Consider the following 16,199-nt stretch of genomic DNA (forward strand, 5'->3'; position numbering starts at 1 on the left):
ACTCGATCGGTCACTAAAGAGCACCATTTGAATAAGTGCGGTATTCAGTGCGGTCATGGTGCGGACATTTTGCCGTTCGAAACGTTTGCCGGCAAACGAGAAATCATAACAAACAGCATACAGCATACATACAAACGGCGGGACCGCACCATCGACCGCTTTAGTCGACGAGGACCGCACCATCGTCCGCTTTAGTCGGTGTTTTGTACGCACGGACCATACGGTACTGTGCGGTCTTCTGGCCGCTTTTTTCAACTTTTACTCGCACAATTAACCAGTCGGAAAGCGGCACGAGCACGACCGCACCAAGACCGGTCTCGTTTTTAATGTACTCCAAATCGTTTGGAGGGTCACATATATCAATCATTTAAAACACCAAAAGAAGAAAAGAGAAACAATGACTGAAGCCCAACTGCAATCCGAAAATAGTACCAATCGATGCACCTCTAGGAGAACTAAGGTGAGTCAATACTCTTCCATTTTTTCTATCCGTCCATATTTTTTCAATATTGTTGCCATGAATTCCTTGTTAGAAATTAAAATTTGAGGAAAGGGTACTGCAAATTTTGAGTGAAAACGGATTAAAGCTTTTCAGAATTGTAATCATGTTTATTTTTGTTTCTTTCTACAGGCATTTCAAAGAAGACGGACAGTTGGGTTGGAAATGGTATTGAATGGTGAAAAGCAAGCCTTACTTGGACATTTAAAAGGAGAATTGATGACAGACGAGGAGTCCGAAGTTGATGATGATGGAGAGAAAACTGGGCGTTTAGTTGTGAGAAAACTTCTTTGGCGCAGTCAAAAGCTGGGCGATTTGATTTTGGAGATAGATGCGCACAAACCCTTAAAAGCGGTCAAACCGAGGGTCTTTGGTGAACCCTCAGAAAGAGAGCCACCTGCTGATGTAAATGATCTATGTGTTAATGTTTTGCCTCTCTGAAGAATGATTAATTGATATTGTATATTTATTTATTAACTTACTAGTTACATGTCCTTAATTTTGATTTAAGCTTTGTATTAATTGTATTTTTAACAAACGCAAGGTTACGCAAAGGGCTATCTGGGCTGTCACATAACCTAGTTGAGCTGAAGTCCAAAACTGATCTTAACTTAACAATTTTATTGTATTTAAAGGACCATGTGAGTGATTTCAAAGTGTAAATCAAAAATGTAAGCCATTTCCGTAGTACAATGTTGCAAATAGTCTAATATAATAATAGAAAATAATTGATTTTTAAACTCAGTGTATTTATTTATATTTCTAACAATGAGTGTAAAAATTTATTTTAACTTCACTTTTCATTTTAAAATGTTATATTTATGATTATTCTCAAACCCTGATGATTATAACATATTCTTAAACCTAGTGTATTTTTATTATATAGATATGTGTGGAAAATTATTTATGTACCATTTATGTATTTTTAAACAACATATTGAAAGTAAAATATATACATTCCCTTAACTGCTAAAATTGTATACATTGATTGCTTGTTGTGTTTGGAGGAAAAAGTAAACAGATTTTGATAATAAGAATAAAAATTACATGAGATAAAAAATTTAATGTCATCGAATATTTCGGTCTTTTTCTACCAATGTTTCGATAGTATTATTGGAAGAGGTCTATTCAGGAAAACCCGATATTTTAAACCCGTCCTAAAGTAACATTTATTCGTTAAACCCCGCCTGTCTGGTTTTATCCGATTCCGTATAACTCAGTCTTAAGTTTTACGCCTGATGGTAAACTAGGAAAGCAGGGTTTATCTAAATTCGTCTAGCCCCGTCCTAAAGTAACATCATTTCGTTAAGCCCTGCCTGTCTGGTTTTATACAATTCCATATAACTCAGTTTTAAGTTTTACAACTGACGGTAAACTAGTAAAGATTAGTTTGTCTAAATTCGTCTAACCCCGTCTAATAATCAGTTACACGACTTTCGGAGAACTACGTAAGCGAAGTTATGGTTACATTCGTCTAACCTGTTAAAACCAATCCGTTTTCCGCATCTAAGAAAACTGCGCAATCCTAGCTATAACGAAGTGCGCTTAACTCCATGGTTCGCTTCCTGTAATAGAACGGAGCTGGGGAAAACTGAGACACACAATTGAGAATAACTTCAGCCGTGATTTACAAGTATAGTTTGTTTGTTTTTTTTCAGATTAGAAATAAAAAGTAAACAGTAAACAAAAGAATGGGCTAGCCTAAAAAGACAAAACCTGAGAATGAACCAATTAGCAAATCAAAAGTCAATGATCAGAGAAGGGTATTTCTTATAACGTATAGCAAAGCAGACGTTAGCCTGGATATCTAGCCCATAAACTTTTTTTTGATTTTGATATTTCTTATGTTTAGGGTCTGGTTTACCTGACCTGATAACAACTGTTCATAATTTTCTTACGTGCATGGTAAACCTCTGAAGGCACTTGAAAATTATACATCTGAGGAAAATAGTCCTCCCGCGAAAAAGTTTACAACAAGAATCTTATACGCCAGAAAGTCAAAAACTGATACGGCGCCCATTTCATAAACACAATCACGCAACTTTGTTGTCATCCCCAGTCCTTTTAGACGAATGCGGTCCTTACAATTTCGAGATTGCATATTCGCCAGATTGTATGTTTTCACCCATCCCTTTGGAGCTTCAGCGTTGTAGGCAGAAAACAACCACAATCTGATCTCAGGTTAGGTTTACCTAGATCGTCTGCATTCTCATCTGAGGATGATTATGCAGATATTCTGATTGGTTGGTCCAAGCGAATCAGAAATCTGAATGGTGGCGCGCGTATAAGAAATTATGCGAGCCAACTTGAAGTGTTTGCCTAAATATTTAGGTGGACCACGCAGGCGATCAGCAAGGCGCATACGCTGCTTTGCAAATCTCCCTGACTTTTCTTCTTCGAAGCAAATAACAATAGAATGTCTAATTATTTGACCACGCATCCAAATAAAAATAACAATAATGGTAGGGATAAATTGGAAAGATCAAAGCATGGGAATTTAGATGTTCTGGTTGTTTTTTTTTCAATTACTTGCTTAGATATTCTTGTTTTAATCTTCTTAATGACTTGGTTGCATCGTGTAAAGAACTAAAAGGTATATTTTTTATTTTGCTTCAATTCTTCTTTTCTGTTTGCTAATTTTGTATTGCTGTTTTAGGTTGGATTTTGAAGAAAAAAATTTCTCCAAAATTCACTTTGTACTTTTTGTCTAAACAGACTTTCCACCACACTGTCTATATTTTATGGTCAAGGCTGCCATTCTAAATTGATTTATCACTGCTGGGGTACCATCTTGAAATTATGCATGTCATTATGTGCATATATTTATTTGCAGCCATGGGATTCATGCAGGAAAATCTGTCAACACCCTTACGAATTCTAGGAAATCCAAAAGCATTTGACAGGCATTCCAAACACATTCCGTAAAATAAAATCCTTTAACATAGTTCAAATGCATTTCAAAATTAAAGAACACAATTCAAATGCAATTGAAGAATTGAAGAAAAAATGAACTGTTTGGATTGTTTAAACTTTTTTCCCTAAAAGTCTAAAAGTATTTCAAAGACAATCCAATTTATTTGAACAATGAAATATTTTTGGATTGTTTCAAACACCTTTTCTGAAAGCAGTTCAAATACAATTCAGAATGGATGGTATTTGAAGTATCTACAAAAACTAAAAATAGCAACATTCGAAAATTCAGATACAATCCAATACTGAGCATGCCCAAACTAGTCAGAAATTCGAATTTCAAATCAAAACAAAACATTTCAAGACTTTCAGAGCCTAGGAGAAGGTTCACTTGAAAGACTGAAAGCTTTAAAAGTTATTTTTTTGATTTGAAATGCTCCAGATCATAATTATTATGAGGTTGTTGATTGTGGCTTTTTTAAAGGATGGTTATTACAGTATATATTTTCACATAGTTCCCGTCCTGGCAATAATGTATTTAAGTTGTTGATTTTTTGCATGTTAGATAATTGGACAGGATTTTTATTCTAAATTTACACAGATTTATTTGGTTTTAAAGGGAGAGATAGCAAGATCGGGTCAAAGTTTTTAGCCATTTGCGATCTATAAACAGAGATCAGAGAAGCTGCTCTTCAGTATACTTTCGAAATATAACCTTACGTTTTGTAGGAGTCATTGTTCTGGAAGTCTTGGTTGAATTTCCACTAAACAACCTCATTCTTTTTCAAAAAAATGCATGAATGTTTTGATTAAAAGGAGGTAGAAGTTTCGTTAAATTTCATGTGAGTATACGGGAGTATATATATATATAAAGAATCTTTCTTGATAATAAAATTTATTTTCATAATAAACTCAGCAAATTTTCTGAATTTTCTGGTGTTTTCAAATTCTGCCATCTTGTTCAATTTTAATTGCATTGTGAGATGCATGATTTAGATTGCATTTGAAATGTGAAATTTGCAATGGCATGGTTTCTATGTTTCAAATGCAATTCAATTTGAAATGTGTGTTGAATTATAATTTTGAAACAAATTTCAAATACAATTCAAATTAGATATTTAAAAAACATTTCACAGATTGCTTTTGAAATGCGATTTTGAAATGCATTTGAATTGCTAACTATTTTCTTGGATATTCACAATTCAAATACAATTCAAATTATACAATCCAAAAGCAGTTCATGGGTTGCTTTTGAAATGTCATTATGAAATGTATTTGAATTGCTAAATATATCAGGGGAGGGACTGTGAGAAAATTTTTTTGATTTTAATTAGTGGACCATGTACAAAAGTTGCTAAATATCCTAAAAACAGGTAAGAAAGTGAAATTTTTGATGGGGGACCCTTTTTAAGGGTCCCCCGGACCCCATAGCGCAAACCCGCCTACAAAATAGGCTTGTAGCAACTTTTTCAAAACATAGGCATGTGATATACCAAATTGTCAGAAATTTCATGTAGATTCCAAAAATCAAGCATTTAAAAGTTTTCATTGTTTCTTTTTCAGGTTTTTGATGAAAATTTACAAAAACTTGCCAAAAATTGAACAAACTCCAGACCTAGACATGATCGCTCAATGACAAACTTCTAAGTTTTATTCAAGTAACATTTTTTTAAAAAGTATTGTATTGTTTTGTAGTTATAACTTAATTAGGAATAATAAAGTTTAAACTAATAAAAAAGTACTAGCCGGTACCCGGCGTCGCACGCCGGTTTAGCTGTTTGCTGAACGCATTTAAAGTCCTTTGGATGTTGGGAAGGTGGCTTAAACACGATGAAATCAAAATTAAAGGGAAGAATTCTCTTCAAAGTTTGACTTAATCCTTCCCGGTGACGTATCTTTTAACCATATGTTGAAAAAGATTTTTGTGGCAAAAATGATCAGAAAGCAGATCTCGCTTCGCTCGCGTTATATTTGCCGTAGTTCTTGATGTTTAGGAAAACTTTGATGTCAAGATAAGCGGAGTGAAATAATACCGGGTGACCCACGAAAAAGTTCAGACGTTTCCCGACGTCTTGAGGCCGAACAAATGTCCCAAAGTGCTTGGAGTTTTGATATTTAGAAAGTAGATATCCTAACTTAAAATTTGAGCTATCACTTTTTAAATTTGACCAAATCGGTCTCTGCTTATGAGCCTTTAAAGTCAAAATTCACTTTACGGAAAGTGTAAAAAACACGTAAAAAAGGGGTATCAAATTTGGTATTTTTAGACGTTTTTGATATACAGTTTTTGAAAAAAATCTATGAAAGCGCCAATTTTTATAAAAACTAGTCTTGTTTTAAACAAAATTACTTTCAAAGGTTTTTTTAATTATAAGTCATAAAACTCGTTAAATAAGTCCAATTTGTAAGTGATTTCTAATGATTGCATGAATTTAATACCTCTTTTTTACGTGTTTTTTACACTTTTCGAAAAGTGAATTTTGACTTTAAAAGCTCATAAGTAGAGAACAAGTTGGTCAAATTTAAAAAGTGATGGCTCAAATTTTAAGTTAGGATATCTACTTTTTAAATACCAAAACTCCAAGCACTTTGGGATATTTGTTCGGCCTCAAGACGTCGGAAAACGTCTGAACTTTTTCGTGGGTCACCCGGTAGACAATTCAACTTTTTGCCCCCAGAAAGATAGAAATTTGGTCAAATTAGTTCCAAAAAGTGAATTAAAATTCACACAATTTCCCTTGTTTCTTCTCCTCTTTATTCTGCTAAGGGTCCGAGGGGAAGGGCCGAATGTCAGCTCGCAATCATAGTCCCCCGGAAGGCAGCTTGGACACGCAGACAAAAAAAGCGCGAAGCGCGATGCAATTTGTGCAATTTTATGTTGCTTTTTATCAAATAACTTCGTCATAACTTCGATAACTTTTCAAATTCAACGATGACTTAGATTTACAGCAAAATAATTATCGACATAGATGTTTAAAGGTCCCTTTTTACGAAGAAAGAACTCTAGTTTTTACCGCCTTTGAATGTATTTTTAATGTTGCTGTTGTTCTAACAAACTTGTCTTGTGATTCTTATGTTTTATTTTATATTTGTTCTTTTCTTTAACAGATTCTGTTTGAAAGATTTTCTTTTGTTTTGAAAAGAATTCGAATGTCTCAAATCAAATAAGGTCGTTAATTACATTCGAAAAAATAAAACAAAAAAAAAGAAAGAAAAAATCTATCAATCTATCAATCAAAACAAAGTTTTTATAAAACGGCGCGAATATTGTTAAACAAATTTGTGGAGCAAGAACTAAAAGTTATCTTTTGGAAGAACAAAAACATTGCGTGCGAAAACGAAAGTATAACAGACAAACATACAAAACGACATACAGAATACCGCTATCAATATATTCTTGATATGCGTAAGTCAAGAAGACGTCATATTTTTTAACGGAAGCACCCAAAAAAGCCGGTTTTTGACCTCTGTGTTTCTATTTTTAGTAACAGAGAGGTCAAATCCCGGCTTTTTTAGGGCGTTTCTGCTAGAAAAATGACTTACGCATATCAAGAATAGATTATGTATTATTGTGTTTTGGTCAGTAAAATGCCAAAAAGAATGACAATGCAAATTTTGAAAAAGGAAATGGCAGCTTCAAAACAAAGTAAGGAAGAAGAAGCAGAGAAGAGCATGATGAGTTTCTGCTATCCAGTTTTGAGTGTAAATTGAATCTTTTTTGCTTATAGATAGTAATACAAAAGAGAAAACAAAAAGTGAGAATGAATGATACAGGATTTAATGAAGTAGAGGTGTTAAAGACAAGAGCAAGGGAGTATATCAAGCTTGATAATGAGGAACAGTCAAAACCAAAGCTGAAAAGAACATCAAGAAATAAGAACTATTTTCTTTGCAAAGAACATCACATATTACCTCAGGTGTGGAAAGAGGAATGCAGTAAATGGGAAAATTGTTGGAAAATTGAAATTCTTCACGGCGGGTCAGATTGGGGTTTAAATTGTGCAACTAAAGTTTTCGGACCTCGTGGAAGCATTCGTTGTTTTTTTTCCTAGGTGATTCGTACGGGGCCGAGTCTATTACGATTTATTGTTTTTATTTGATAAGAATTGTTTTCGTTCACGGCAATTATCAATAGAACTTTTTGAGCAATGTTCATGTGAAAAAGTGCGCCATTTTACAGGAAGGAGAGATCTGATCCGCGAAAGAATATGGAAGCTCAATTTGATAACTTGTTTTAATGTATGTTTTTTTTCTTATAGAAGTAAAAATGGGAAAAGCTAAGAGAAGCCTTGCTGCTTATGAAAAACGAAAGCAAAAGAAAAAGCAAAGAAAGAGCCATAACAAGAAAGGACTAAAGCAAAATTACCAAAGAGTAAAAGATGAAATTTTATGAATAATGGGGGAAAATGAACATATCAAGAAAGAGAATGGCCAAGTTAAAGAAGAGAACATGCAAGTGAAACGGGAAAATACCAATATGAGGAAGGCTGCTAAGAAAGACTGCACTACAATACTTACGAGTATTTCGAAATCAAGGGTGGTATCAAAACGTAACATTTTTGAGGCAACGCCTTATAAACTTTCGTCTGAAGTCGTAGATATTTCGGATACCATCCTGGGTGATGGTGCTTTCGGCAAGGTTTATTTGGGGAGGATGAACAAAATTGATTGTCAATGTGCTGTGAAATCTGGGAAAACGGTAAATTATTTCGATGCAGATCACGAGGATCACTTATCCTTCAACGTCTCCAAAAGACTATATATTTTCCTCATTTGTTTGGCGTTCTTAATGACAAACTCGTCATGGAATAAATTTTTTATGATTGCGGAACAATGACGATATACAATGCCAAAAATAACAATATGTTAACACAGAATGAATGGATAAAAGTTTGTTATGGGCTCATTAAAGGTCTTGTTCACATGCACAGACAAGGCGTATTACATAACGACATCAAAAGCAACAATGTAATGCTAAAATCGAATCTTGTGCCTGTGTTTGTAGATTTTGGTAAGGCTACCCTTCGGAAGTGCCCTGAAATTTACAGGTTAACAGAAAAACAAGGAGTATCCTACAATTCAAAATATTTGTATCTTGCCTATGAGTTACGCAATGTACGGGGAACAAAAACATCAACCGCAACAGATATTTACTCACTTGGATATTTGTACCAATTCGTAAATGAAAAGGACGATTAAATCCTGACTAAGCTTCAAAGTCAAATGCAGGAACATAAAGTTTCCAAAATAATAACTTCTCCTGACATTTTGAGATGGTTTCAACACNGTTGCCAGCTTTTCTCGAGATCGGTTCATCAGTTTTTTCTAATTAGCCTCCGTCTCAGAACGCGGTCAGAAAATTTTGCGGATAATTTCACAGCGAAAATGCATCCAGTGAAATGTAAGTAATGTATCATGATTCAAGTCGACTGACATAATTATACACATAATACATGTTACAAGTTCTGCCTACGGATTCTCAAGCTCAGCTATTATAAAACTATTACATGTTAGTAGCAGACCCGACTGACCAATGTTATGTAGCAGGTTGAAACATGAGTTTCTACTGGAAAGATACAGTTTGTTTTCAAGTTAAATCTTCAAAATAAAGCAAACTGTGTGGGTTCTTTACTTCCAAACAACCTACCAATAGTTTTGGAACACTCCATAATAAAGGAAGATGGCTCTTCTTGTGGATTGCTTTCTGATACCCATATAAACACGATGTGACATGAAAGTGAAGAGACATGATTTGTTGGTTTTTGTTTGATTGTTGACTCATATATCTCATGCAAATGGGCTAGCAAATGACTTTTCATGTATTGCTTGGCTCTACATATGATACCTCTAACTTTGAACACTTCCAGAATGTTGAAAAAAGCATTTTACGAGATAAGTTTCAATTATAATTTTCATGGAAATTTTTAATCGCCAGATTTGGCTTGGCGTCAGTTTTGTTTGGTTGATGTTTGGTATTGTGATCATTAAAAGCAATGAAATGCCACACAGTCACTCTACGCATGATGCCTCCAGCCATGATTGGTATCAGAATGTTGGAAAAAAACATTTTACGAGAAATTGTTGATAGAATTTATATTGACTTATTTTTACAATTTTGGCGGTGTGGGTTTAGTTGGTTGATAATGTTTACACTGTGGTGTGGGATGGTTTTCAAAAAACTGTTATATTGATTATTGTTTGTTGGAATTGATTACCAAAAAAATTAAGAGAACCTTTTTTTGATAAATACTTTATTTTTTTCATGAATCGAAAAAACCGTGTGGATAGTGTCTTGTCGTAACCAATGCAGGTCGTTTTCAAATTTTGAAAGCTCTAACCTACTGAATCTGTGAATTGAAGCTCTGACTAGCTCTATGTTTAAAACTTTGAGCCATGTTTTTTTCTTTGTTGCTATTAAAGATAGATTTTTTAAATTGTCGTAATGTAAATTTATGGTAAAGTTTTAGTTTTTGAGTTTAGTTCATCAGTAGTACATACAGTAGTATTTTTCAGTAATCCTTTCTTGTAAATATAGTAACATTTAACCAGACTCACTGCCCTCATTATATTCAAATTTGTATTTTTTTAGGACTGATAAGTACATATTTTTAAAACACCAAAACAAAGCAAACAACATGCCAGTTCTTTCTGGACAAAATAATATGTATACTTTATGTGTGCTTTGAGTTCGATTTTAATCAACCCTCTCAACTGCTGATCTTTCAACTATCATTTAGGAGTATAGAATGGGCTTCCATAGTACCATTTCTCTAAGTATTTTGTGCAAATTTTCAACAAAAAAGTAGACTTCTTGACTGTCCTTGTCCCTAATGTTAAAGTTGTTCTGATGGAGGACATTGCTATTTTTGGTAGCCTTCACATATCAATAAGGAGCTTTGGTGTAAATGTTTTTTCTGATGAAATCATACTAATCTGAAACTATTAGGCCTTTATGAACTTTCTAGAACAATAATCTTGCTCCAATCTTGAGAAACACTGGAAAAATAGGTTAGCATTCCCTGCCATAATTTCACAGATTTCCTCTGCTTTCTGCTTGAAAACGCAGTCGTATAGCCGAAAACGAAAGTGAAACTGTGAAAACGTCCGCAAATTCGGGCCCAGTCCTCTTCCGAGACGGAGGCTAATTTTTTGCACAATGATTCAAAATGGCAATGCCCAAAATGTGACGGAGCCCGATTTTCGAAAAAAAAAAATTTTCCGGCCGAAAATGGCGGAAATATGCCGGAAAAACTGGTTTTTCGGCATTTTCTCGAGATTTCATCATTAGTTTTTTCAGATTTTTTGCTCAAAGATGCGTATTAACAATGCCCAAAACATGGCCTAGTCCGATTTTTCTAGATTTTCATTGGACTTTTCCATATAATTGGTTGTTTTTTCATTCAAAAAGATTATTAATAGTAATGCCCACCATAAAGCATGTTTCAATTTTCAATAAAATTGATTTTTGAAGCCGGAACTTTCTAAAAATCGCCGGAACAGCCGATTTTCGCCGGAAAAACGGTATTTCTTGAATTTCTTTAGCTGTACTTTATATTTTTTCATGAAATTTTGCACACTGATGCAAAATGTCAATACCTAAATTGTGACGGAGCGCGATTTTCGAAAAAATTCATTTCCGGCCGAAAATGCCGGAAATATGCCGGAAAAACTGGTTTTTTTTGGCATTCTCGAGATTTTATCATTAGTTTTTCTGATTTTTTGCTCAAAGATGCGTATTAACAATGCTCAATACATGGCCTTTAACTTCGCTAGACTTCGTCTAGCCATGGCCGAAAATGCCGGAAATATGCCAGAAAAACCGGTTTTTTGACTTTTTCTCGAATTTTCATTTTTAGTTTTTTCAGAAAGATGCGTATTCGCAATGCTCAAAAATGGCCGAGTTCGATTTTTGAGAAAAAAATTTTTCCGGTTGCCAGAAATCGCTGTTTTTGCAGATTTTCATTGGATTTTTTCCTTGTATTTCTATGTTTTTCACACAAAAACATTATTGATAACAATGCTCACCATCAAGCATGATTCAATTGTCAATAAAACTGATTTTTGCGACCAGAACTTCCTATTTATTTTTTCCCTACAACCTTTCTCTCTTCCCCCATCAACAATCAATGATGAATTTATTGTGTTGTGTATTTTCGCTAAATGCTATATTTTCTGAATGATTTTTTTCATTTTTCTTTTCGCATTGCTAACTAACTTTCATCATCAGGTAGGTCCATTCAGCATGTTGCTTGTTATTTTTTTTGTTTCTTGGTTGGTGGTGCATCAGCATTAGCTCCATCTTTTGAGGAAGCTCTTCTACTGATATTTCTTTCTTTTGTGAAAAAGCTTTTTATCCTGTATATACTTTTCTAAACCAGCAAATTTAAAATAATAGTAGAGTATGATAAACTGCAATAAACAATATACCTGGTAGGGTTACGACACTTCTTGGATCCCCAAAATGGAACACCTTTATGGACCCTCTTATGGACCCCATTATGGACCCCATTATGGACCCGTTACGATTGCGTAATATTCAAGAAACATGATGTAATTCTTTATACGGAATAAGTATTCGAGAATAAATTCAAAGGGATAATCCAAAAAAAGTTAGAAGTTGGGAGGGGAATGAAAAATCTTTCGTGTAATTCTCCTGTAATTTCTTCTGTCTTGTATCATACTTATATGAAGGAAATTTTCTGTTTTGCTATGCCAAAATTAATTCACCAATGTAAATACTACACAAGAGTTTTTCTATACACAAAGAGATTGTGAGATGAGAAGATATAAACAGTTCTTTTTTGTTTTCGTGTGTTCTTTGTGTTTCATCAAGAGCAGATGAACAAAATAACAAATAAAGCATAAAACATTTTTTGAAAAAAATAACATCACATTACAAAATTCCTGTATATACATTTGGATTTTGAAAACTATATACTGTAAAGTATTTACAAATTCTTTATGGCTTCACTTTTATCAAGAGTGATGCAAATGTATTTGAATTTAATAATATGACCTCTTTTTTTGAAGCTGCCTTCCAAAATATTTCTTTCCATTCAAAATAAATTCTCAATTAAAGCACCCTCAGAATTTTTCACACAGTAGCACTTCATAGGGAGTTGCCTAGTAAATAAAATTTTATCAAAACTGTTGGTAAAAAATACTTCCTTTTTTTAGCAGAAAATGTTTTTAATATCTTAAAATTTTATCATTGAGTATATGTATTTATCGTCACTTCATATAACATCAGTCACAATATTCCACATTCACTCAAGTTAACAACGTAAATAGAATGTAAACAGTTCTTCTTACAGCAGCATATCCATACCACTGTAAAAAATGCAGCTATGTCCATCCACCACGAAACAAACTGGTACATGAAAAATATGTTCAACTGTTCCCAAATCATAGCATGTACGAGGACTTTCAAAAAGGGTGCAGAGATATGTAGCTTCAGAGTCGAACCCATGCCAGAAGCACAAGAAGACAAAGTGGTTTGATCTTAATTTTCAATGATAGTCACAGGATTTTAAATTTAATCAAATCAATGTGTCCTACTGCTACTTCCTCAACATTATTTCATAAAATTCCAAATCAGTACAATATGATGCTCAGAACCAGAGTTTTTCGTTCATCGTAGAGTTACTTTTCACTTCATTTTATTTGGTTCGTGCAAAATCTCATGATACAGTGCTTTTATCGAGAAAATAATATCCGCGTTCCATGATTCTATCGAAGTATTCTGAAGTTATGTAGACTACAGTCTCCAGAGTTGATTTTTCAAGTCATTGGATGTACAAAAATGTCCCATATTTTGAAGTACGAACCATGAAAATCTTCTTTGAACAAGGCTTTCTTGTCTTGATGAGTTTCATTTCACTTCTCAGTATATGCACACTTTCGAGAGAAAATAGAAATCTCTTTCTCCTCTTGAGTGTTCAAAATTGACTACATTGTTATTTAACTGAAAGAAGCAAGAGAAGAGATAGTTCTGTATAAATTGGTTAGCAAAAGAATTCAACCTTGATATTAAATATCTTCTTGTATCTTCAGCATCATAGAAAAATAAACATTGAAACTTTGGACAAAGATAGTTGAATAAAAACACTTTATGATTTTGATAATATTAACATGTTATAGACACCTAAAAGTATATTTAATCTGTGGTAAAAATATAAACATTTCACTGATCAAATTATTTCGCTTCCATTTTGAAAGCTTCGAAGCTTCTGGTGCTAGTCTATCTCAACTTCATTTCTCTCGCAATTCCCGCACAAACTTTACGTGAATCGTTTTTAAGTTTGCTGGATAAAATGAAACAAGTTTATTTGCTAGCGTCTTTTGTTCTAGTATTGGATTATCCCTTTAAAGGTTTTCCTCGGAAAATCGGAAAAACGGTTATTCAAATCGTCGTTTCGGCTGCCGTAATTATCGGCTCGGCTGCCGTATATTTTGGTGTTCCATAATGGGGTCCATAATGGGGTCCATAAGAGGGTCTATAAAGGTGTTCCATTTTGGGGATCCAAGAAGTGTCGTAACCCATACCTGGTATAAAAATCCCTACAATACACTTTTCTAAAATCGTTTTCTCCTCAAACTGGAAACTATTCCTTATATAGCAGAACAGAAAAATTGAATGTCTTTAAAAAATGTAAACATTCGAATCACGGGACATTCTAGCCTGGATATCCAGGCTGTAAACTATTCACAATCTAGTTTTTGATATTTTTATGTTCTGGTTTACAGCCTGGTCTCCCTAGAGCGATTTGCATTCTCTTTAAGAGAATGCAGTCCGCTTGTTTGCGCTCACTTCGCTAAAGCCGTAAGGGCCAATCTACACAGCGCGGAGCAATTCTAAAGCAAAAATAGGATAGTCCTCCAGTTACTAGTGAAAATAGGGCTTTCTGTTACATGAAAACATGAAAAAGAAGAAAACAGAGGCATGTTCATTTTCCAAGAAAACATGGTTGGTCATGATAATGCATAAAAACTTTTTTATGGACTTTGGTGTAATCTTTGGATGTTTTAAACAGTTTTAGATCTTGTAAGACTGCTTTTTATTAATTTCTGTTTTGCTGCCCTGGGTTGACTAGGAAACATGGGTTTTCACTTTCATTCTCTAGGGAGACCAAGCTCTATAATTTTAGAACTTTGTATGTTGAGGTAATTTTTGTTTTTTCTAAAATTTTGAGCTTGGATATCCAGGCTAGGGACATTCCATTACTGAAATGTGATTGGAGCCTTAGATGTAGTGTAGGATGATGACACACCAAGGAAACAAAAATATTTTCGAATGTAACATTCGAATCGAGATAGAAAATTCCATAGCTGAAATGTGATTGGAGCCTTAGATGCTTTGCAAGATCAGGACACAGCAGGAACAAAATTATTTTAGAATGAGGTAAAAATGCAAAAAAGTGATGAAGAAATATCAGCTGTTGGAACAGAAAGGAACAAGATTACTCCCCCCTCAAGTAGCAAGGGCTTCCATTTGACCCTTGAGACCAAGTCCTCCCTTATTTCTCAGTTTCTAACATTTTTGCCCTTTGTGTTTTTCTCTAAGTTTTAAATCACCCCTTATTTTAAGGGGGGCTGAAACCATGTTATATCAATACGTGTGAACTTCTTTAACCAAAATTTTACTAATGTGAGTCGCTAATTCACATATCCTGCAAACAAGTGGAGCGCTACCAACCAATAGACTTTCTAATAAGTTCAAACGAGACATTCACAATTTTCAAACTAAAAATGTTAAAATAAAACGACAAATCCGATAAATGTTTTAGATGATGATGATGATGATTAAATAAAACTAGAGAAGACTTTCTAAGAATAGCGTTATTTTGCTAGCAAGGGAATGGAATACCTGCTGGCGTCCATATATTTTTTTCAATGTCTTTTGTAAACAAAAGACTTTTCCGCCTTGTTTCAAAGCACGGTCCATTAAAACTCTACCAGCCAAGCTAAAATTTTCCAAAGATGAACTAACCCGTGCTATTCGGATGATTTCAGCACCAAAACAAGAGTAAAACATGGTTGAAGGCAAATTACTAGTGCAAAAAGGAAGACGCACAATCTCAAAGGAAAAACTGTCCCTTTTATACACCCCTGTCTCTGTGCCCCAGTGGGTGTTGATTGCCCAGTGGGGTGAGAATCAAAAAACCTGAAATTCACGGGTGCATGTCACTAGTCCGACACTTTCTAGTCCGACAGTAAAATAGTTCGAATCTATAAAATATATTTACAATTTAGAAGTATTTTTTCCGATGTCACTTTTGTCCGAAAACGAAAGATTTTAGAGTGTCAAATGTTGAATAAGGGTTTTTCACTGAGATAATATTAATGTTCATTTTGGCGGCATTTTGATATAATTAGAAACAAAGGACTAATCAAATTTGCGTAAAGATAATTTATAACAAAAATAATGCACCGCCTTTAAGGGTCCCTTTTTGCTTGTTCAGAATTATGCTACAAGGGTTGTCAAACACAAACTTTAATTCCAGCTCCCCCCCCCCGCCAAAAAAAGGGTCGTAAAAACAGCTTAATCCAATTTCTTGACTCTTGAAAGCCTAATCCTAATAAGCTTTCCAAATTTTAAGAAAGGTCCGGTTTAGGGGCCCAACCTCAAAGTCGGAACTTTGGATATTTATAAGCACGTGGTTGCTTATAAAAGATGTGCCTCCTCTTCGGCGATTCATATTTCGTTTTATATGTTGTTTTTTGACTCGTCGTCGGACAAAACTGTTGTCAGAATACTGACGCATTCGTCAAATCCAACGTTGGACATTTT

General features: G+C 34.2%; 1 protein-coding gene across 1 annotated transcript; it reads left to right on the top strand.

Annotated features, from left to right (window-relative positions):
- The first annotated feature begins 195 nt into the window (after positions 1–195).
- On the top strand, positions 196–987 carry LOC136808354 (uncharacterized protein C14orf93-like). The gene is made up of 2 exons (XM_067064884.1): positions 196–460; positions 632–987. Exons 1-2 carry the CDS (start codon positions 398–400, stop codon positions 938–940), a joined length of 372 nt encoding a protein of 123 aa, XP_066920985.1. The 5' UTR covers positions 196–397; the 3' UTR covers positions 941–987.
- The last annotated feature ends 15,212 nt before the right edge of the window (positions 988–16,199 follow it).

The sequence above is a fragment of the Clytia hemisphaerica genome, unplaced genomic scaffold (genome assembly GCF_902728285.1).
Source record: "Clytia hemisphaerica strain Z4C2 unplaced genomic scaffold, Clytia hemisphaerica genome assembly, whole genome shotgun sequence".
In the NCBI taxonomy this organism is placed as follows: Eukaryota; Metazoa; Cnidaria; class Hydrozoa; order Leptothecata; family Clytiidae; genus Clytia; species Clytia hemisphaerica.